At 41.6% G+C, this 24,301-nt stretch overlaps 1 protein-coding gene across 1 annotated transcript in view; it reads left to right on the top strand.

Moving 5' to 3' along the window:
- SYT10 (synaptotagmin 10) overlaps positions 1-22,490 on the top strand; it is a 117,166-nt gene extending 94,676 nt beyond the window's left edge. The window contains exons 4-7 of the mRNA XM_029058791.2: positions 490-610; positions 3,710-3,881; positions 5,473-5,602; positions 15,092-22,490. Of these exons, the coding sequence (XP_028914624.1) occupies positions 490-610; positions 3,710-3,881; positions 5,473-5,602; positions 15,092-15,163 (495 nt within the window). The 3' untranslated portion in view covers positions 15,164-22,490. The remainder of the gene's footprint in view (positions 1-489; positions 611-3,709; positions 3,882-5,472; positions 5,603-15,091) is intronic.
- Positions 22,491-24,301: the final 1,811 nt, after the last annotated feature.

Here is a 24,301-nt window from a genome sequence, read left to right as displayed (position 1 = left end):
CAAATTGACTTCCTTGGACTAAATTAGCCACTAATCTCTTCAAACCACAAGGGAACTGACCCAGAATGGTTTAAACAATAAATTCAGCTCTGTCCCGATGCGTCTGAAAGAGCTCATTCTTCTCCAGAAATGCTGAACTTACTACCAGCACGTAAACTCTGACACTGGGAGAGTTAGTCTCAGTGTGCGGTTTCATAAATTCACGTAAAGTTTGGTGGGTTGCAAATACAACCACTTGAAGTCACTTTTGAGAGCAAATCCATAAGTTGACGGGAAGTGTGACAAAACATTCACTTCTTCATTTCCTCTTCAGGCTGGTTCATTTAAACAAAGCTTTTGTAATCTTTTACGCATTGGTTTTAAGTAACGGGGAATGTTCTGCAAAAATGATTTTGCACTCAACTCAGATTTAGAATTGTGTTATTCAATATTTATTTTTCTGAATCACTACCATAACAGACTAAATTCTAACCATGTTTTCCTTTGTAGGAAAGCATAGATCTGGGTGAAATCATGTTCTCCCTTTGTTACTTACCTACTGCTGGGCGTATGACATTAACAGTCATCAAGTGTAGAAACCTCAAGGCCATGGACATTACGGGCTCTTCAGGTGTGTATGGACCCTTCCAGTGGATCATGAAGTACAACAGCAAACGATAAGATGCTTTTCTTACTTTATATGTTGTTCTTTTAAAATGGTATTCATTAAGTGCTTACTATGGGCCAGGTACTGTTCTAAGTGCTGGGGTAGATCCAAGCTGATCGTGTTGGACGCAGTCCCTGCCCCAGATGGGACTCACAGTCTAAATCCCCATTTTACAGATGAGGTAGCTGAGGCACAGAGAAGTGAAATGACTTTCCCAAGGGCATACGGCAGACAAGTGGTGGATCCGGGATTAGAACCCAAGTCCTTCTGACTCTCGGGCCCGGGCTCCATCCACTAGGCCATGGCTCCCTCTCCTTGCCCATCTTAAAAAGCGTCATCGTATTGCCCGTTACAACTGTTGTGGAGAGGAAATCTTGTTGGTTTCGGGAAACTCTGAGGAAAAATTGTTCTGTGGTGCCGATTACTGGAGGCTCCTGTTCATTCTGTCTCTTTTATGGTCCCCAAAAGATCACATGGAAGACAAGTAAACAACAATGCAATTGTAGTGCAGTGTAAGACTATTTTGCATTTATATAATATCTTTCACAGAAGGCACTCAGAATGCTTTAGGGGCACTGCCTCATTAATCCTTACATTGTGCCAGGAAATCAGCTAATCAGATACTAAATTATCCCCATGTCACAAACAGAGGGGTTCAAGTGGTGTACAGGGGACAGTCACTGAATTATGTCACAGTCTGGAGGGCATATGGGCCTCCCCAAATCCTGTTACTGATCCCTAAATTTGTTTTGGTTTTGCAAGATGAGAAGGAGGGCACTGTAGAACAGAGAACAATCATTCCCTTTTGTGCACTCTGACAAGCAGCATTGCCTACTGGACAGAGCACGGGCCTGAGAGTCAGAAGGAACTGGGTTCTAATCCAGGCTTTGCCACACATCTACTGTGTGGCCTTGGGCAAGTCGCTTAACTTCTCTGTGCCTGTTACCTCATCTGGAAAAGTGACGATTAAGACCGAGAGCCCTTTGTGGGAAGGGACTGTGTCCAACCCAATTGCCTTGTATCTATCCCAGAGCTTAGTACAGGCCTGGGACATAGTAAGTACTTAACAAATACTATTATTATTGTTATTATTACCTGAGCTTCATCAGAAGTGCCTGGAGCTTCAAGAAGTGGGGAAGCCACCCAGCTTGGGTTGGGTTAGGAGTGAAAAGAAACAACCAGGAGTGAGTTTGCAGTGGGAGAGTTGCTTGTGGCCATGGTAATCAATCAATCAATCAATTATTGAGCACTTGCTGGGGGCAGAGCCCTGTATTAAGCTATTGGGGGAGGACAACACAGTTGGTAGACACATTTCTTGCCCACAAGGAGCTTACAGTCTCCAGGGAGAAAATATGGTAGATGGGTTGGGGAGAGGATGAAGATGCAAAGGTAGGTGACACGAGAGGAATCAGCCTGGAAGGAAGCCATGATACTCCAGAGAAGGAGGGATGAGGCTGACCTCAGGGAAACCATCCAGACCCTGTTGGGTGATAATAATAATGATCATTATTATTATTGTGGTATCTATTAAATGCTTACTGTGTGCCAGCCACTGTACTAAGTAAGCACTTGGGTGGATTCGAACAGATCAGGTTGGACGCAGTCCCTGTCCCAGGTGGGGCTCACGCTCTCAATCCCCATTTTACGGATGAGGTAACTGAGGCACAGAGAAGTCAAGAAATCTGCCCAAAATCGCACGGCAGACAAGTAGTGGAGCCTGGACCAAGACCATCTGACTCCCAGGCCTGTGCTCTAACCACTATGCCATGCTGTGAGGGGCCCATAAAATAATCTCAGTGTTTCCAGGAAGTTTGTGGCATTGAAACCTCACTCCTCAAGAGCCCAAAACAACAACAAGCACACTAAGTTGTATAATAAAACTTGAATGTCCTAGGATGCTTAAATTACCTGGAGAGTTCCCTCTACCAGTCTCGACTACCGGAGGGAGAGTCAGGCAGAGGCATATCCATTCCATTCCAAGCTTGGGCAGTGGATCATGAGTGGCAGGCAATCTGCTACAGGTCAAAACTCACCTGTGCTGGGCACCAGTGGCATGGGAGAGAGTCGAGGGTGAAGACTTGAGTTTACTGCGCGGACGGCTGCCATGGTAAACCACTTCCATATTTTTACCAAGAAAACTCTGTGGATCCACTACCAGAACCATTGCAGATGGAGTTGGGCCGTTCTGGGAGAGATGTGTCCCTGTGGGGTCGAAGATGACTCGACAGCATAAGACAAGACAATTAACTGCACGTTTGGTGGTTTCCGTACCACGTTGCCTTTCTGGGGGCCCTCTTAATTGATGTTCTTTTTTCTGGTGTGGAGGTATCTAGAGTTGGTTTTGACTCAACATATTGAAAAATTTTACACAATCTTGCAAAGTTCAAAACCTCTCTCCATCCTCTTTGTGACACAAAACAAGAGCGGTGTGGCCTAATGGAAAGAGGACGTGCCCGGGAGTCAAAGGACCTGAATTCTAATTATGGCTCCGCCATCTGTCTGCTGTGTGACCCTGGGCAAGTCACTTCACTTCTCTCTGCCTCAGTTACCTCATCTGTAAAATGAAGATTAGACTGTGAGCCCCATGTGGGACATGGACTGTGTCCAACCTGATTATCTTATATCTATACCGGGGCTTAGCACGATACCTGGCATATTGTAAGCACTTAATAAATACCATTAGAAAATAACAATAATTTGCTGCAAATATGTTATCACGGAAACTGTAATACAGAGAGGAAAGGACTACATTTCTCCAAATAGAGGGGTAGCACATGGAAAAAGCAAATCCTTTCTTCGTATCAATTCTAATCAATGCAAATCGATTCAAAGTAACAGCAGCGAACAGAATCAAATTTATTACTCCTAACCACTGTCACAGATTGTTCTTACTTGCCATCAGCTGGTAAGAAAACCAGCAAGAGCCATCCATCTATATTTCAAAAAAAAAATGATAATGTAGATGGTTTTAGGAAAAAATAATCATTGAGTATTCAGACTACAAATCCAACTCCAATACTCATGTTGCATGTGCGTTACTAAAACCCACTTCCTATTTTTCAGATCCCTATGTCAAAGTGTCTCTGATGTGTGAGGGTCGGAGGTTGAAAAAACGAAAAACAACCACAAAGAAAAACACTCTGAATCCCATCTATAATGAGGCTATCATTTTTGACATTCCTCCTGAGAATGTGGACCAGGTCAGCCTTTCCATCGCTGTGATGGATTACGATCGGTACGTACTCGTGGCTGCAAAAATGCCCATTGGACCACGTTTGGTTGCCATCGGTGGAACTGCATCAGGCACCTTCGGTCTGTTTAGGAACTTTGATGCTCTTTATACTATCAATTTCTGATAATGAGCCCCCAACTTTTGATTAATTTGATGGATGAGGGACAAGGCTAGAAATTGACAGTTCCATTTTTTCCAATTCTATCTTTCTTAGTCTAGAGAAACAGAAATATTTTCAAAGGGAATTTACTTAGAGAATATGATTGAGCTGAGTATAATCAAAATGCATTTAGAGAGTTCAAACCCTGGGATTTATTCTCTTAAGTGCCAAATTGGTTAGAAATCTAAACTTTGTTTTTAGAAGTTATTTATAGAAGTCTAGCGGAAAGAACATTATATGAAGAAACAGAAGACTTAGTTCAGACATAAACCCTGCCATCATCATCACTGAGCACTTAATGTGTGCAAAGCACTGTACTAAGCCATTGGGAGAGTACACTACAAAAGTTGGTAGAAACATTCCCCTGTCCCACAACAAGCTTGCAGTCTAGCTACTGAACCTTTGGTAAGTTGCTTACTCTTTGGGTGGGAAAAAAAACCTCCCTCCCCGACCTTACAACTCAAACAAGAGAATAAAATAAAATTAGGCTTGAGTTCTTAGAAAAAGAAAGTCACCATACGAAACCAAGACATTGTTATTTTCATCTAAGAAATCTACCTGTATAAATATTCAAACAAAAGTCAATAGATTTCAGCCCTGAGCTTGAAAACCATGTGGTCAGCTTTAGTTATGCACAGAAAATGTACTGAGATTATAGGTACAAAACTGACTATATTTTTCTTATGAGTCATTGAAAAACATTTGAAAAACATTTTGGAAGATTCAATAAAAGAAATGTAGAACATTGCTGCTAGATATCTAGGTTACTAAACTATCTCATTCATTCATTCATTCATTCAATAGTATTTATTGAGCGCTTACTATGTGCAGAGCACTGTACTAAGCGCTTGGGATGAACAAGTCGGCAACAGATAGAGACAGTCCCTGCCGTTTGACGGGCTTACAGTCTAATCGGGGGAGACGGACAGACGAGAACAATGGCACTAAACAGCGTCAAGGGGAAGAACATCTCGTAAAAACAATGGCAACTAAATAGAATCAAGGCGATGTACAATTCATTAACAAAATAAATAGGGTAACGAAAATATATACAGTTGCAATCTCGAGATGCAACATGACCTAGTGGATAGAGCTTGGACCTGGGTGTAAAAAGGACCTTGGTTCTAATCCCAGCTCCACCACTTATCTGCTGTGTAACCTTGGGTGAGTCACTCAACTTCTCTGTGCCTCAGTTACCTCATCTGTAAAATAGGGATTAAGACAGTGAACCTCATGTGGAACAGGGCCAGTGTCCAACCCAATTATCTTGTGTCTACCCCAGAATTTAGAAGATTGCCTGGTACATAGTAAGTGCTCAACAAATACCCCAATTATTATTAGTAGTAGTAGTATCTTTGTGCTTTTTGAGGATATTTTAGAACGCTGTTTGCCTTCGATAATGTAATCAAAAACTTTTATTTCCTCTCTCCTCAGGGTGGGACACAATGAAGTGATAGGGGTATGCAGGACAGGACTTGATGCTGAAGGCCTTGGGCGAGACCACTGGAACGAAATGCTAGCCTACCACCGAAAGCCGATAACCCATTGGCACCCTTTGGTAGAGGTAACTTCGCATTTCATACAGTCTTGTGCCTTCGTCTCATATTCTTTTCCTTCACTTTTCATTTTCCTTCAATTGATATTAAAATTCCCACTTTTAATGCTATTTGTTAAGCACTTACTACGTGCCAGGCACCGTACTAAGCACTGAGGTAGGGACAGTTCAATCAGTCTGGACACAATCCATGTCCCACATGGGGCTCTCAGTCTCAGTCTTTATCCCCATCTTACAGATGAGGTGACTGAGACATAAGGAAGTGAAGTGACTTGCCCAAGGTCACACGGAGGACAAGCAGCAGAGGGGGAATTAGAAACCAGTGTCCTTCTGACTCCCAGGCCTATGTTCTGTCCATTAGGCTGCACCGCTCTCAGATTGCATGCGTCTATCTGTTGCCGAATTGTACATTCCAAGCGTTGAGTAAAGTGTTCTGCACATAGTAAGCTCTCAATAAATACTATTGAATGAATGAATGAATGAATTCAAAATAGGGCATGATATCGCACAATATTTTGCTTTTCATCCACTGCTCCAAATGACCAAATTAATCCAATCGCTATCTCATTTAATAAAACTGAGGGCGTGTCAAAGTGAGGCAAGCATTCTCTCCGTGTCCTATTATTTCTGCTCCCCCCTCTAGACTGTAAGCTCGTTGTGGGCAGGAAACGTGTCCGTTTATTGTTCTATTGTACTCTCCCGAACGCTTAGTATAGTACTCTACACACAGTAAGGGTTCAATAAATGCGACTGAATGAATGGATGACTTTGACCTAACTCTCTGGCCTACATTCAATCAATCATTGGTATGTATAATACACTAGAGTTGGTAGACGTGATCCCTAAGGAGCCCGCAGTCTAGAGGGGGAGACAGACATTATAATAAATTGCGTATAGATATGTACATAAGTATTTTGGGAATGGGATGAAAATCACAGGGTTTGAGAGGTAATAATAATAATGATAATAATGATATTTGTTAAGTGCTTACTGTGTGCCGGGCACTGTATTGGGGATGGACAGAAGCAAATCGGGTAGGCACGGTCCCTGTCCCACATGGGGCTCACAGTCTCAATCTCCATTTTACAGATGATGTAACTGAGGCCCAGAGAAGTGAAGTGACTTGCCCCGGGTGACCCAGCAGACAAGTGGCAGAGCCGGGATTAGAACTCATGACCTTCTGACTCCCAAGCCCATGCTCTAGCCAACAGGCTGTGCTGCTTGGGTACAGAAAAACATGCACGGGGGATGCAGAAGAGAGGACCAGTAGCAGAACGAAGGGCTAACTTTTCTTTTATCTAAAGGAGCAGATAATGCTCCAGTGCTCCGATGTCAGGAAAGGGAACATTGTCTTAACTTGCAGATAAATTTGAAAAGGCTGGTGAAGAGAGAGGTACTTTGGATTAGCTCTGAGTTAAATTCCTTGGCTGGAAACTTCCTTCAATATTCCAATTGGGCATTTTTCAGGACAGCTAACCCAAGTTAGAGAAGCAGTGCGGCCAATTGGAAAGAGCATAGACCTCGACATCAGAGGAACTGGATTCTAAATCCCTGCTTGGCTACTCATCTGCAGTGTGGGACCTTGGGCCAGTCACTTCCCTTCTCCATGTCTCAGGTGCCTCATCTGTAAAATGGGGATTGAGACTGTGAACTCCATATGGGACAGAGACTGTATCTAGCCTGATTATCTTGTATGTCCTCCAGCACTTAACATGGTACCCAGCACATAATAACCACCTAATAAATAACATTTAAAAAAATAGCATCAGGAAATTAACAGCTGTCTCCAAGTTTCATCCACATACATCCCTTTCCAATATTTTTTTTTTTTAACCATCATGAACACACATTGGCTGTGTCAAGCCATCTAAACTCCCAAAGGACAAAAGGTTCCTCTAGTATAACGATGACTCTATTCAAGGATCTTAAAAAAAATTGATTGATTGTATTTATTGAGTGCTAACTCTGTATGGAGCACTGTACTAAGCGCTTGGGAGAGTAAAATAGGAGAGAATTGGTATTTGCCAACAAATATCTCAGTCTTTAGGATTTTCATTTCTTTTTTTTTTATTTTGGTGCTTCAGTGTGTTGAAGCTAAATGCAGATCAGACAGAAATGGATAAAAGGAATAACAGTCAATCAATTAACAGTATTTATTGAGTACTTACGGTACCAAGCACTTGGAAGAGTATAATACAGTTGGTAGAAACAATCCAAGCACACAAAGAATTTATAAGCTACTGTGAGAGACAAATATATATATCCAATAATTTATTTATCCTACTGTCTGACTCCCCGTCTAGACTGTAAACTCCTTATGGGCAGGGAATGTATCTACCAACTCTATTATCCTATAATCCCCCAAGCATTTAGTGTGACCTAATGGATAATTCTATTCATCTATTTTGATGCTATTGATGCCTGTCTACTTGTTTTGTTTTATTGTCTGTCTCCCCCTTCTAGGCTGTGAGTCCATTGTTGCGTAGGGAATGTCTCTATCTGTTGTCTTATTTTACTTTCCAAGCACTTAGTATAAATACAATAGATTGGATGAATGAATGAAAGAGCACAGGCCTGGGAATTAGAAGGACCAGGGTTCTAATCCTGTCTCCGCCACTAGTCTGCTGTTTATCCCTGGGCAAATCATTTCACTTCTCTGTGTCTCAGTTCCCTCATCTGTACAATGGGGATTAAGATTAAGACTGGGAATTAAGGTTGGACAGTTATAGTGCACTCTCCCAAACGCTTAGTACGCAGCGTGGCTCAGTGGAAAGAGCACAGGCTTTGGAGTCAGAGGTCATGGGTTCGAATCCCGGCTCGGCCACTTGTCAGCGGTGTGACTTTGGGCAAGTCACTTCACTTCTCAATGCCTCAGTTCCCTCATCTGTAAAATGGGGATTAAGACTGTGAGCCCCACGTGGGACAACCTGATTCCCCTGTGTCTACGCCAGCGCTTAGAACAGTGCTCTGCACATAGTAAGCGCTTAACAAATACCAGTGTTATTATTAGTACAGTGCTCTGCACCCAGTAATCACTCAATAAATAGGATTGAATGAATAAATGAAAATCAAAATCATCTGCCAGAACTAGTTCATAGGAAGAAGGCCAAATGCCTTTCTTTGTGTGCTTTATTGATTCTTCCAAAGCATCTGTTTCCTCTTTTTCATTATTATTAGTGCTCTCAAGAAACACAGAGTATAAAGATATATACAAGATGGGGTAAGTATCAAAGTGTTTAGGGGTATCAGACACAAATACATAGGTATCGTAAAAAGGAGTAGCAGGTAGATTAAAGAAGTAGATTAATTCACCTTTATCCCACCATAGAAGAAGTCGTGTGACCTATTGGAAAGAGCATGGGCCTGCGAGTCAGAGGACCTGAGTTCTAATCCCAGCTCTGTAACTTGCCTCCTGTGAGACCTTGGACAAGTCACTTAACTTCTCTGTGCCTCATTTCTCTCATCTACAGAATGGGGATTCAATACCTGTTCTCCTTCCTATTTAGACTGTGACCCTCATGTGGGACCTGTCTACCCCACTACTTACGCAATGCTTGGCACATTGTAAACGCTTAACAAATATTATTTTATTATTATTATTATTATCAGCAGCATTGTTATTATTCGTGGAATAGACATTTTCTCTTTTCTTTCTCCTTTTCTTACTTTCCTTTGGCCTTTCCCGATCAACCTCTCCTGTCTTGATGCTATGCTACTCCCCACACACTCTGAGGCGGTACCTTCCCCCAAACAGCTCATTTTGCCTCAGGAATCACAACATCACAATTTGGATTTGAGAAATAATTTCTCTCCCAGGTTGTATTGATGGGTGTCATAACATAAGTTTTGAGAATCAGGATTTGGAAATGGGAGGTAACAGATTCTTATCTGGGCAGAACCTGCCATTTTTCTTGTCTGCAGAACCTGATCAAAAAAAGAGTTTCCAGGCTAAATAGAGAGTTTTTAGGGAATTAGCTGCGGACACTGCACAAATCCGAATTACCACGGCAAAAAAAAAGGAAAAAGAGAGAGGGGAGAATGGTATGTATGCTTACCAATGCCCCTCGCATGGTCACTGACACAGAAGAAAAATATGAACAGCTTTGTCTCACCAGAAATAGACCTGCTAAAGGCAGCTAAAGGTCATTATGATGAGAATTTTTTAATTAATTTTGGTACTTATTAAGTATCTACTGCATGTTAAGCACTGCAACCAAGCATTGGGGTAGATATGAGATAATCAGGTAGGAAACAGTCCCTGTTCCACATGGGGCTCAAAGTCTAAGTAGAAAGGAGAATAGATGAGGAAAACGAGGCACAGAAAGGCTAACGTTTCTTGCCCAAGTTCTCACAGTGTTATAGCCAGAATCAGAACCCAGATTCTCTAATTCCCAGACCTGTAGTAATAATGAAGATGAAGAACGTCATCCGTCCATCATGCCGTTTCCATACCAAGTATTTCCTGAGTACTTGCAGTGCACACAATACTGAATCGGGTGCTTGGAAGAGTACACTAGAAATTGTAGACATGATCCCTGACCTCAAACAGTTTACCTTCTAGCAGGATCAGGGTCAGTGCCAGTGAAGCCGAGTTTGGATAATGTTTTCAGGAGAAGGAAATGGTCAAAACTGTCAAAGGAGTCATACAGAGTCTAAAGTAATGTACATGTAGGAAGAAAAAGAAAAAAGGGGATATTCAGTATCATTAAAACAATTTATTGAGGGCATACTCTATGCAGAGCACTGTAGTAAATATTTGGGAGAGTACAATATAACCATATAGCAGATTCCCTGCCCATGAGGAGCTTACATATCAGAAGGAGAGGCAAAAATTAATATAAATAAATAAATTACCCATATGTATGTAAACGCTTTGGGGCTGAAGATGGGGGGGGGTGGTGAATAAAGGGAGCACATCAGGGTGATGCAGAAGGGAATGGGAGAATAGGAAATAAGGGTTTAGTCAGGAAAGGCCTCTTGGAGGAGATATGCCTTCAATAAGGCTTTGAAGAGGGGAAGAGTGATGTGTAGGTGGATGGGCAACCGCTGGAGGTTCTTGAGGAGTGGGGAAACATGGACTGAATGTTTCTGTAGAAAAATGATCAAGGCAGCAGAATGAAGTATGGCCTGGAGTGAGGAGAGACAGGAGACAGGGAGGTCAGCAAGGAGGCTGTTACAGTAATCAAGGCCAGATACGCTAAGTGTTTAGATTAACATGGTAGGGGTTTGGATGGAGAGGAAAGGACGGATTTTAGTGATGTTGCGAAGGCTGAACCGACAAGAATCATTGATAGAATGAATATGTGGTTGAAGGAGAAAGAAGATCTACAGGTAACGCCAAGGGGCTTGTAAGATAAGAAAGATGGCGGTGTTGTCTACAGTGATGGAATAGTCAGAGGGAGGACAGGGTTAGGGTGCAGAGATAAGCAGTTCTCTTTCAAGCGTGTTTAATTTAAGGTAATGGCAGGACATCCAAATGGAGATGTCTTGAAGGCAGGAAGAAATGTGAGTCTGTGGAGAGGGAGAGAGATCTGGACTGGAGATGAAGATTTGGGAATCATTCACCTAGAGGTGGTGGTTGAAGCCATGGAAAAGGATGAGTTCTCTAACCGTGTGGGTGTAGATGGGGAATTAAAGGGGACCCAGAACTGAACCTTGAGGGAGTCCCACAGGTAGGGGGTGGGAGGTAGATGAGGAGCCCATGAAAGAGACTGCAAATGAGCGGCCAGTGAGAAAGGAGGAGAACCAGAAGAGGATGGTGCCAGTGAAGCCGAGTTTGGATATTGTTTTCAGGAGAGGAAATGGTCAAAAGTGTCAAATGAAGCCGAGAGGTCGAGGGGGATTAGGATGGAATAGAGGTTATTGGATTTTCCAAGAAGAAGTTGACTCGTGACCTTTGAGAAGGCAGTTTTTATGGAGTGAAGGTGATGGAAGCCAGATTGAGGGGGTCGAAGAGAGAATTGTAAGCAAGTACTTGAACAACAGAGCACGTAAGATATAAACAGAAGTGCTATAAGAGGGCATGAATTCACAAATAATTCAATAAATGGTGTTTTTTAAGTGTTTACTTTGTATAGCACATTGCACTAAGAACTTGGGAAGAAGTGCATTTCCTCCTGCCTTCAAGACATCTCTACTTGGTTGTCCTGCTGACGTCTCAAATGTCACATGTCCAAAACAGAACTCGTCTTCCCACCCAAACCCTTCCTTTCCCCTGACTTTTGCATCACTGTAGACAGCACCACTCTCCTTTCTGTCTCACAAGCCTGTAACCCTGGCATTACCCTCAAGTCATCTCTCTCCTTCAACCCGCATATTCAATCCGTCACCAACTCCTGTTGGTCCTACCTTCACAGAATGACTAAAATCCACTCTTTCCTTTCCATCCAAACTGCTACCATGTTGATTCAAACACTTATCCTATCCCACCTTGATTACTGCATCACTCTCACCCTCTCCACTCCTGAAGCCCAAAAAATAGCCTTCTTTAATAATCCCTCTCTTTCAAACCCAATACTCAATCTATTGCCAAATCCTGTTCTTTGTTTTTTTGGCTTTTTCCTCCACAGCATTTCAAGAATCTGCCCCTTCTCCAAGCTGCATCAGCCTCTTCACTGACCTCTCTGCCTCCTCTCTTTCCCCACCCCAGCCCATACCATCTGCTGCCTGGATCATTTTTCCCAAAAAACATCATAGAATCAACATCTGCCCACTCCTTAAGAACCTCCAGTAGTTGCCCCTCCACCTCTGCATCAAACCAAAACTCCTTACCATGGGTTTTAAACCATTCGATCACCTCACCCCCTCCTGTTTTACCTCACTGAGTTCATACTACAACCCAGCCTGCTCACTTGGCTCCTCTTACACCAACTTTGATCTCATCTAGCTCACCTCTGACCTTCTGCCCACAATCATTCATTCATTCAATCATATTAATTGAGTGCTTGCTGTGTGCTGAACACTGTACTAAAGTCTTGGGAGAGTACAGTATAACAATAAACATATTGATTGATTCATTCATTCAATAGTATTTATTGAGCGCTTACTATGTGCAGAGCACTGTACTAAGCGCTTGGAATGTACAAATCGGTAACAGACAGAGGCAGTCCCTGCCCTTTGACGGGCTTACAGTCTAATCGGGGGAGAAAGGCAGACAAGAACAATGGCAATAAATAGAATCGAGGGGAAGAACATCTCATTAAAACAATAGCAAATAAAGAGAATCAAGGTGATGTACATGTCATTAACAAAATAAATAGGGTAATGAAGATATATACAGTTGAGCGGACGAGTACAGTGCTGAGGGGGTGGGACGGGAGAGGGGGAGGAGCAGAGGGAAAGGGGGGAGAAGAGGGTTTAGCTGCGGAGAGGTGAAGGGGGCGGGGTAGAGGGAGCAGAGGGAAAAGGGGTGCTCAGTCTGGGAAGGCCTCTTGGAGGAGGTGAGCTTTAAGATATTGATCTCATCTATCTCACCTCTGAACCTTAGCCCACATTCATTCATTCATTCAATCATACATTTATTGAGTGCTTGCTGAGTGCTGAGCACTGAACTAAACTCTTGGGAGAGTACAGTATAACAGTAAACTTTTCTATATCAGGACTGGAAGAGTGTTAGGAGTAGAGCGTAAGGCCAAGGTTTTGGACTTCAGGAGTGGAGAGGATGGTAGTGTTTTTTTTCATTTTTCTTTGTATGATATTTGTTAAGCGCGTACTATGTGCTACCCACTGTACTAAGAACTTGGGTAGACACAAGCTAATCAGGTTGGACACTGACAGGATGTGGACTGTAATCAGAAAGCATGGAGGAGGAGATGTAAAGCTGTCCTGGAGACAACACGAACTGTGGGATTGAAGAGGAGAGAGGTCAGGGATGCTGAAATAGACTAGAGTACTTGAGGCCATAGTAACAGATGAGCTGCTCAAGGGAATGAGTGCAAAATGTGGAGAGAAGAGGACCCGGAAAAGAGAGCCTATGGGACACCCAGATTTAGTAGGGTTGGATGAGCTCGATGTGGACAGGGAACATGTCAAACAACTCTGTTGTATTGTACTCTCCCATGTGCTTAGTACATTTCTCTGCACACAGGAAGCGCTCAATAAGCAGGATTTATGGAAGGGGGAAAGCTGATGAAAGAGACCAAGGAAGAACAACTGGAGAACTAAGAAGAGAACCGCATTTGAAACTCTCCCCCGTACAAACCCTTGCTCCTATCTACAGTCCAGTTTGTTCACTTCATTCCTCTAAATATCAAATTGTCCTTCCCTCTCACTTTTCCCACCATCAGCTTCTTGCTTATGTTCTCCCTCAATTACTGATCATTTACTTTTGCCCTGAGTAATGTACAAAGTGCTTGGGAGAGTACAATAAAATTGATAGGCATGATTCTTGCCTTCAAAGAAGACTTCAAAGAACTTACGATGTAGTGGAAGTGATATGTACTTCTTATTTCATCCATAAAATGAGGATTAAGACTGTGAGCCCTATATAGGACCGGGACTGTGTCCAATCTGAATTGTTTGTATCTACTCCAGCGCTTAGAAGAGTGCCTGGAACTTAGTAAACTCTTAACAAATAATATTAGCATTATTATTACTAATAATAAGCAAGAACTTTCCTCTTGAGAGGTTTGTACACTTCCTCCTTCTCTCTAATTTACCTAATGTGCAGATCTATAATTTATTTATATTAATGACTGTCTCCCACTAGACAATGTAAGCTCCTTACGGTCAGGGACGTATCTACCAATTCTGTTGTATTGTCCTCTCTCAAGCGATCTGCATGCATTAAATGTTCAATAAACACCAATGATTGAATGATTTACCCCAGAGCGTAGTGAAATTAAGGGAAAAGATATGTGAATAGCACTCAATAAATCCAAGATACAATTATTTTTTTAATCCATGGTGTACATTGAATTGATGAGAGGATTTTTCTAGGAATTGGCTTGGGTTTGGTTACTGAAAGACATCTTAATTCACGAGTGGATTCTCACCAGTGATTTCCCTTTCCTCCCATCCCTAATCTCTGCCAGTTCCTCATATCCCATATCATTCAGTCAGTTATTCAAATTTATCGAGCGCTTACTGCATGCAAAGCACTGTACTAAGCACTTAGGAGAATACACTAGAATAATAGAACAGACATATTCCCTGCCACAATCACTCACTCCATTGTCCTAACATACCTGGGGTTTGCCTAGGGTCTAAGTAGCTAGACTAAAATAGAAGTAAGAAGTCACAGCCAGCGTAAATAAATGAATCACGTGTCATTTGTGCCAGCTCTGTCTGTTAAATGTTCTGCCTGTGAGCCACGTGGGCCTCATTGCCTCAAAACATCAAATTCCTAGCGGGCAGCTGGCATACACAGCCTGTAAGGCCTTGAGCACAATGTGGAATGACAAAATCACCACTAAGGAATAAAAGGAGCAAGTTGAAATTGCGGCTCACTTAGCAGTGTTTCATCAATGTATCGTGCTTACTCCAACTATTTTCTTCCAGTTACCTGGCCGGGCAACCAGTTTTGATAGTCAAGGATCCTGCTCGTCTCCCAAGCCACCTTCCACGCCCTAAGATCCTTCAGACGGCCTCTCCCCTGTCACCCCACGATCACGGCCTCATCGCATCCGTGGGAGGTGGGGGAGGGGGTCCGTCATCCAAGGGCGGGCCGCGTCCGTATTCAAATGAGTGATGTTTCTCCTAATCGTTTCGTCTTATACCAATATAATACTTCTCAACTTCTGGATCATTTCACCTGAGCCAAAATATTCCTTCTGTCCACAGAAGCACTCATTTGTCTGTTGGGCATTGCCTATTCTTCGACGGAGCATTTTTGATGTTGTAAATTCTTTGTAAGGCAATCAGAAGAAAACATTAAATCCACACTTGAAAATGAACACAGCTTATGCTGCTATTACTAAGGTAGCACAATTGTCATATATGTATAGTCTTTGTTTCGTACCCCGTTTGTACGGTATCGATTTTGCACTAAATTCCATATGGCGGTCGATGGAACCTTTTAGAGTTTGATGTGAAAACCCATACGAACGCATCATTTCATCAGCGATCATCTCAGTGCAGCTGTTGCGGTGGCTTGCTAAACCGTTCATTCATCTTAAAGCCAGTTTCCTTCATAAGGGTTGTTACCGTCACCATCCTAACAGCCCCTCAAGTCTGTGCTGTGGTGGGAATGAGGACGATTCTGTGCCCTGCAATCTGGGGAGCGTGAGCTGTCTTAAATCCTTCATGAAGGAGCATCAGATGGGTTTGGCAGGGTAGGGAAAATGGAGGAACGTGACGGGGTCCCATCCTACCACATGAACAGGGGGATCTGTCTCCATGCCGGTTGAGACCAGAGCAGAGAAGGACAGGGTTGCTTGAGATGCACCTGGAGGTGAGGAGGGTTGGTGATTATCATTTCAGGCAAGCCAGTCATTAGCACAACTGTCATTTCAGCTTCCCTTGAGAATAAAGAACTGCCTGGGGAGCGTGGCATTGGAGACAACTGTTGCGTAGGGACTGATTCTCCAACTGAGGCGGGCACGTTCCCACTCTGAGCGACAAGCAAAGGAGGGGATAGATGGAAGACTGCTTGGCCTCATGCTCTTCCTGAGGATACACAGTTGTATCCTGAGGGAGTTCCAGGCACGAGAGTCAGGGTCAGGAATAACCATATCAATCACACCTCTTTTCCACCCCTTCATCCCAACCTCACATATTTACATCCTTTAAAATTGGGAGATTCGAACTGAACAATAGTGGATCGATTTCAAAGCTGCTTTGAAAGGAAATTAAGGCATAATGTTCAGTAGCTAAGAAACGGAGTTTTGCGCCATTGTAGCTATCTTTTTCGTATTGTCCTCCGTAACATGAGATACATATTTGTTGCACTATATTGGACCTGATATTTAAGAAGTTTAATGATTTCACAAATAGATGTAGCATTCTCATTCCGCAACAAACAGAATCAGAGTTTGGGTTTTTCTTTTTTGTACAACTGCAAGATAATCTAGTAGTGTGATGTCATGTGTGTTTTGAAATGATGTATTGTGTATTTTCTTGGTTAGAAAATACTATCAAACACCAAAGGAATAATGGTATTACAATGTGTGCCCTTTACCTTAAAGGTAGATAAATAATGGTGATGTTGACTTCCTCATTAGGAACTAAAACTTACAAACGCATTTCTTCTTAAAAAAAGACAGTGTTGCTCATCCATATATTATAGAAACACAACGTGAACAATGCCCCTGCAATATGCAGGAAAAAGAAACTGATTAATAGACAGGCTCAACCCTACAGTCCTTGCCCATGATCAAACCAGGAATGAGAAAAGCTATGCAAATTTTTTGTAAAGAGACTGAATTCTCCTTAGAAATTAGGTCTACTTGTCACCAACTAATCTCTGGACCGTAGAAACAAGTGTCTAGGTTTAGGGACTTTACATTTCAATTTTCAGGTGAGCATTATGGATTTCCAAATTGCATATTTCGTACTCCTCCAAATACTGGCTTTCCATCGATAAAGGGGACTGAAAAAAAGCAAAACTAAGTGTGAAAGTAAAGCCGTGCTGAGAACGAGCAGTTGAACCCCCAGGTTGTAGATGAGGAGTGAATCCTGTCCACGATTTATGGCAAAGCCTGCATTTTGAAAAATGTTGAATCTTTAACTAGAAAAAAAACAAACCTTGAAATTGTACCGAATGTAACCTTTTTAGGTTTTCTTAGGTTATGCCTATAGACCACATCTCTAGTGGGTAGAAAGACTGAGGAAAATGCAAATATTTTAAAATACGAACAAGCACTTTCAACGGCAGGAATATTTTATTAAGAAGTGATTTTGAAAGTACGAAGTCCTAACTTTCCCTTTTGTAGAAACAATTTCCACTAGGCGGGAGTTTCCCTGTTAAAAGTGATAGGTTGGATACTTTGTAGAGTGTCTGGATAACCTAATACCTCTTAAAGCAAATGCTTATTTGAGTCACAGTGATTGAAGCCAAGCCTTCTGTTTTGGAAATATTTGTTAATGAAGTCGGCATTTTCAACTTTGAAAAGTCATGTTTATACTGTTGAGAAGTGCCAAAGTAGAATGTTTGTTTACAGAAACAAATGATTTACTGACAAGGCTCTGCCCCTGGCAGATACGGCCTAAAAGTAAATCAGTGGTGAACTTCAATAATGTGTGTCTTATCATGGAATCATTAGAAACATGTATTTGTGGAGACTTTTTCTTCAATTTAAAAGTTCCCATGAGGAGAAGGGAAGGGAGAGAAGATAGGAGAAGTGAAGAGAATGGTTTGTGAGTTTCCTCTGGGGTAGAGGAAGCTCTAGAGAATCTCAGCAGGATAAAGCATCTGCCATAACAGTACTGAATGATATTAATTGAGCACCCATTAAATGCAATACAGATACTGAACAGTTAAAGCGTATGACAGATATCCCGGGCACAGTCAATAGCATTTACTAGACATACTGTGTGCCGAGCACTGTACTTAGTACTTTAGCGAGTACGATAGAATTAATAGATGAGGTTCCTGCCCCCAGAGATCTTACACTCTAATGGGAGAAACAGAGAAAAATTGCAGAATGCAGACACTATCAGGGCTTAAAGTTTCTCCTGTCCTCATGGTGAGGCCTGCGGTGAGGATTCAAAATGAAACGTGTCCAACTTTTGGTTACAAGTGCCTGGGATCGATCAGGAGAAAGAGGTTTTTGAACCAGAGGAACTGTTCAGAACTGCAGTGGCCTCTTGGCTACTGGATGGAGGTTTGGTTCTGCCATGTATTCAGGAGTGATGTTCAGGTTTGTTAGTTATTGGATTCTTTTCATGAAAACGATATCATCTGGGGTATGTGGAGGGTTCAAAGCTAAGCATTAGCCTTTTCAAAGGAAAATACAAATGATTTTTGTTTTATAGTGATAAACTTTAGATTTAGCCAGAAGAAGAGGGTAATTATCTCTCTAGTGGGCAGAACCAGTATGGAATCCTTGAATGATCATAAAACCCGGGGAAAGTTTTTTTGGTTTCCTTTTTTTAAGTGACTAAGGCAAGATACCCTGTTTCTGGAGACAAACTCAAAAGCAAGAGGGCAGATGTTTAAGGTCACAGGACACTGGTGTCCTTTCTTTAGCAACTGAGTCATTAATAGTCAGAGAAGATAGGGTGATAAAGGAATTGAGACCAAAAAGAGCCTTGACTTTGTTTTTATCTTGTCAGAGAGTCAACAGCAGGGAAAAAATAAAGATTAAGAAAGGGTCAATGTGTTGAGTCACAAAGTAGTCACACATTGCCACGGTTACATAAATAGTTCATACACTTATACTGAGCATAAAAATGATTCCTTTGGGCTTCCTAAGAATCCCTAAAAGATGACTTTCCATGTTATCTCAGCTACCAAGTTCTTAGTTTTTCGCATTTCCTTTAAAGATAAATAATTCAATTGTCCCACATGTTGGAGGGTGTCTAAGTGCAGTTATAAAGGAATGATGGGCCAAAAGTGTTATAAACTAGAATATTGATAGCTTTTTAAATTGTACACCTTTGATCCATGCAATCCTGCAGAGTTAAATTTACACCCTTCAAGACAGAGGAGTATTGAATGGTATTAATTAATTCACACTAGTATGACTCTTATGAACAAGTGCCGCAGAAATGCAAAGCTAGATAATCAACTAGGAGACTTGCTACTGCAGGGAGATCACAAATGATCACTTCTGAACTCAGGTTTTTGAAGAAAGAGAACTTATTTTTAATCTACTTCATTTTCACATTTAGTTGCAATTTCCAGCCCCCGATTCGAACCCCTAAGGATCTTATTTTGAAAAAGGAATTTCTGTGTAATCATTTTCTCCCTTTGCATGTTTATAGACCCGAAAGATTTTCACTAGGGCTGGTGGTATCTGACGATAAATAAAGCTAATAAAGGTTCAGCATTGTTTTCTTGAAGGTGATTTCCCAGCATGGCCCAGTCCTCACCCCTAAAAATCGAGCCCTGATTCTGTGGGGTCCGTATGCCCAAGGGCCTTATTTAAATGTGGAATAGTCTACACCTAAAGTCGGAAGAGAAATCACAACAATCACCTAATGAAACCTTTTCCACAGAACCCACTTTTATCTCCCTTTCTATCCACCTCACCCGATTGTGAGGACCACATCAAAAAGTGTGCAGATCTCCAACTTTTTCCTAAAGAGCTTCTTTTTTGTAATTGCTAAATGAATATTTAAAGTTGCACGGTCAATCATCCTAACCTTTGGACGAAACTAAGAAATATGCAAAGGCCCGTAGCATTCGTCCCAGATTCAACTTGTGACAGCTCTAACACTGTTATAAGGGGACATAATCTCTGAGATGACAATTTATTACGGAGCCAAGGAAGAGTGATTCTAATGCAATGAAGGTTGAATAATATTAAGCAAAAATGCACAAAATGAAAGAGCTTTTTAGCAGAGATATTTAATCTTCGGAAAATAAAGATATTGAAGTGCAAGTAAAATAGGCTGAATACAGTACTTTGAAAGTCTTCTCTGTAATTAAATTCTTGGAGGAATATGCATCCCTTTTGTGTGACAAGAACTATCAAAACCTATGTGGAGCTTAATAGTTCTCTAAACGGCATAACACCGAATGGGATTCATCTGAGATCCCTAAAAAGAACGCTGGTATTTGAATGAAAATAATGATTTTATGTTTTACATGGGTAAGTGGAGCTAATTAAACTAGATGATATCTCTGAATTTTCAATGTTTCCTACATTTATTCAATCCTGTATTAATTAAAATGAGTTGGTAATATAATAGGTTGGTGGTAATTACTTGTCATCTGCCATTAATGATTAACCAGCATAACGTATGTTTGACCAATGACAGATAATTGTAACCTTTTTTGAAAATATTTTGATTTTCCTTTTAAATGCTGTCACTTTGTGGTGTTCTGTCCTCTAGGTAAAATAACAAGGAACACTGCAATACTGTAAACACAGCCAGACTATTTAGAAAGACCAGGGCAAGGAAAAGCAAATGATTCCTGAAATGTCCTCCGATGAACCTACCCTCAGGAAGAACGATTAAACTTGGCAGAGTAATTAGTTACAAGAATATGTGAGAGAGACAGAGACAGAGAGAGGGAGAGAAAGAAAGCTTACAAATTTTCTTTCACTTGAAGATTTATAAAAATAGGATAGTCACAGATACTTTTCTCTGAGATGGTTTAACTGGAGTTTCTTGCCCGACATTCCAGAACCCGGTGGTCTTGATCTTTTCCAGTCTTGCCGATTGAATCCTATCAGTTCGGAATCAATAATGAAGGTATCTCTAGCTATAAGCAATTTTCTTCTTAGCTCTGATGAATTAAGTAGTAGCCATAAATTTCTGATCAAGCAAAGGAAATACGTTTGGTCTCCGCAGTATGATATAGAAGTCAGAATTTTTTATGGGTTTCGAACCTGCTCACATTTCATTTCTGTGCTGGGCATCAGCTCAACCACTTTATCGCAGTTTCGAAAGAATTGCAATTTTGAATACCCCTCTGTGTTACATAGGTGAGTGAGAGACTTCAAGGTTAAACTCATCAGGTCTTTAAGAAATTATGCTTAAGTCAGGCCTCTGGGCACTAAACCGGACTCCCTTTCATTTGCTATGAAATCAAAAGCCCCCTCTAGGCAGGGAACGCGTCTGTTTATTGTGATTTTGTATCTCCCAAGTGCTTAGTACAGTGATCTGCACACAGTAAGCGCTCAGTAAATACGACTGAATGAATAAATGAATGAATGAAAATCAAAATCCTCTGCCAGAACTAATTCCGAAGAAGAAGAAAAAAGGCCTTTATTTTATGTGCTTTATTCATTCTTCCAAAACTTCTGTTTCCTTGTGTCACAACTAAACAAATGTGTTTTGGATAAGGTACCAGTCAACCTCAAGACACAGGCTGTGCCTAGAGAGATGGAATCCCAGAAGTCCATTGGGCACCAACACACAGGGTGTTTTCTACATTGGCCCCCAAAACCTCTACTTAGAAAGAGTGAATGATATAGCCGGAGACCAATTTCCAGAAGGATTGACTGGTTTATAAAAGCAACTAATCCTCCAGGGCTACTATTTTACAGAAAGGGGCTAATCCCACCCCCTACTTGCCCGTTCTTTTGAACTTGGAAAAGAGACACAGGCATTCAAGTGAATTTCAACCAATCAATCAATTGGGACCAAAGGGGAGAGGCATATGACATTGAGCCCTGCAAACTAAATAGTCTGTGAGCATAATAATGAGACTTCCTTTACAGAATGACAACCCACTGGGGCCTAAATCCGGATGAACTGCACATACCATTAAGATAATCATGATAATTAGACCTCAGTCTTTACTCATTGTATGGAGATGGTGCGGAATCACAAAAGTTCTTTCCAACATACCATTCTCCTAGCTATGTGACATCGACTAATTTGGATTCGAAGTAAAATTTTGACCTTTTTGGTTCCCTTTAGTCAGTGTTCATGATGTGACTTTTTCGATGCAGTTTGTGGTTTGATACTTAACCATTGTTCAAGTCAATATCTTAGGCTTCCGTATTATAGAAAAGAGGTGACAAAAAAATCTTTTGGAATTCGTGTTTCTGGCTTTTTGTATGTGCTAACCAGCCATTTGTGAGACTTGACAGCATATAATTGTATTACTTAGAGTAAATGTTTTTGCACTCACCTTTAAGAGATGTTACACATTTCAGTATTTTTACAATGTCTCCTCTAGAACGTGTGAAAATATTTGTCAGGTTCATATGAATTATGTAACAAGAAACCTCAAAGATATGTTATGAAGTGTACAGTTTGTGATAACTTTTGTAAAACAGAAAAGGAAAGCACTTGAAATATAATTTTATTCTATTTGTTTCATATGTATTTTGAACAAGAATTAAAGTGATTATAAATTGATTATTTTGTCATTCTTGGGAAAAATAGTTTAGGGCTAATAAAACTTGGGGTTTTTTTTGCTTTTCATGCCATTACATTCTTCTCTCAATCTCTTTTTTTAGTGGACCCTGAAAATGTGATCATAATACTTGGGAAGTACTATTCTAAATGTTTGGTGAATTTGGCCATTAGGAGCTTCTTCGGTTCTGGTCCAAAAATAAAATTTGACAGGAAGGGATGAGACGTGCAAGAGGCTCTGCAGGATAATAATAATAATAATAATGGTACTTGTTAAGCATTTACTATGTGCCAAGCACTGTTCCGAGTGCTGGGTTAGTTGCAAGATAATCAGATTGGACACAGTCCCTGTCCCACATGGGGCTCACAGTCTCAATCCTCATTTTACAGATGAGGGAACTGAGGCACAGACAAGCGAAGTGACTTGTCCAAGACAGCAGACAAGTGGTGGAGCTGGAATTAGAACTCATGACCTCTTGACTCAAATCACTCTCCCCCTAATCAATCCTCCCCTGCAGGCCCTCTGTCCTCAAGTCTCAGGACTAAGGCTGGTCTGTCAGCCCCGCTGGAGAGATCTATCAGCGATCAATCATGCATCAATTGTTTTTACTGAGTTCTTACTTTGCACAGAGCGCTGTACTAAGCACAGTATATGAGTCGGTAGATACGATCCATGTCCACAAGGAGCTTACAGTCTAGAGGGGGAGACAGACATTAAAATACAATACAGAAAGGAGAAATAGGAAAGTATAACGATATATAGGGTCAGGGGTGGGATGAATATCAAGGGCTTAAAGGGTACAGATCTCACTGATAGGCAACACAAAAGGGAGGTCAAGTAGGAGAAATAAGGACTTAGTCAGGGAAGGCCTCTTGGAAGTGATGTGATTTAGTAAGGTTTTAAAGATGAGGAGAGTTGTGGTTTTGTAGGATATGAAAGAGGAGGGAGTTCCAGTCCAGAGGGAGGTCACGGGTAAGGCGTCGGCAGCAAAACGGATGATATCGCCGTGGAGGGTGTACGTTGGTGTTAAAGAGAAGTATGCAGGTTGGGTTGTAGTAGGAGATCGGCGAGACAATTTAGGAGGGGGAGAGGTGATTGAGAGCCTTAAAACCAATAATGAAAGAATGTCTCATCACATTATAGGAACATAGATCGCCAATAACTGAACCAATCCACTTCAAAATTCTCAAATGGGCTCATTGAGGTCCTTTGGTAGGGAGTCATCTGCTCCAACAGCATCACTTATTGATAGAAACAGCATGGCCTAGTGGATGGAGCACGGACCTGGGAGTCAGGAGGTCCTGGGTTCTAATCAGAGTTCCACCACTTGTCCGATGCGGGATTTTAGGGAAGTCACTTCACCTTCTGTACCTTAGTTACCTCATTCTGTAAAATGGGGATTTAGACTTGAACGTCATGTGAGACAGGGACTGTGTCCAACCAGATTAGCTTGTATCTGCCCCAGTGTTTAGAACAGTGCTTGACACAGAGTAAGCGCTTAACAAATACCATCATCATTATTATTATTATTACAACATACAGTAAGCCAAGCTGCAGTCACTGAAAGAAAATAGTCACAGAAAAAGTGCCACTGACAGAAAATAGTCCCGGCTCAAAAGATGATTGATGATTGGTACTTCCGTTACGGTAACTCCGAGCTTCCACTGGCCTGGTGGAAAGAGCAAGGACCTAGGAGTCAAAGAACCTCATTTCCAAACCCGGCTCTTCCTCTGCGTGGCTCAGTGGAAAGAGCCTGGGCTTCGGAGTCAGAGGTCATGGGTTCGACTCCCGGC

This window comes from Ornithorhynchus anatinus, chromosome 2 (genome assembly GCF_004115215.2).
Source record: "Ornithorhynchus anatinus isolate Pmale09 chromosome 2, mOrnAna1.pri.v4, whole genome shotgun sequence".
In the NCBI taxonomy this organism is placed as follows: Eukaryota; Metazoa; Chordata; class Mammalia; order Monotremata; family Ornithorhynchidae; genus Ornithorhynchus; species Ornithorhynchus anatinus.
Note: the sequence above shows the minus strand (reverse complement) of the source record. Positions and strands in the feature narration are given on the sequence as shown.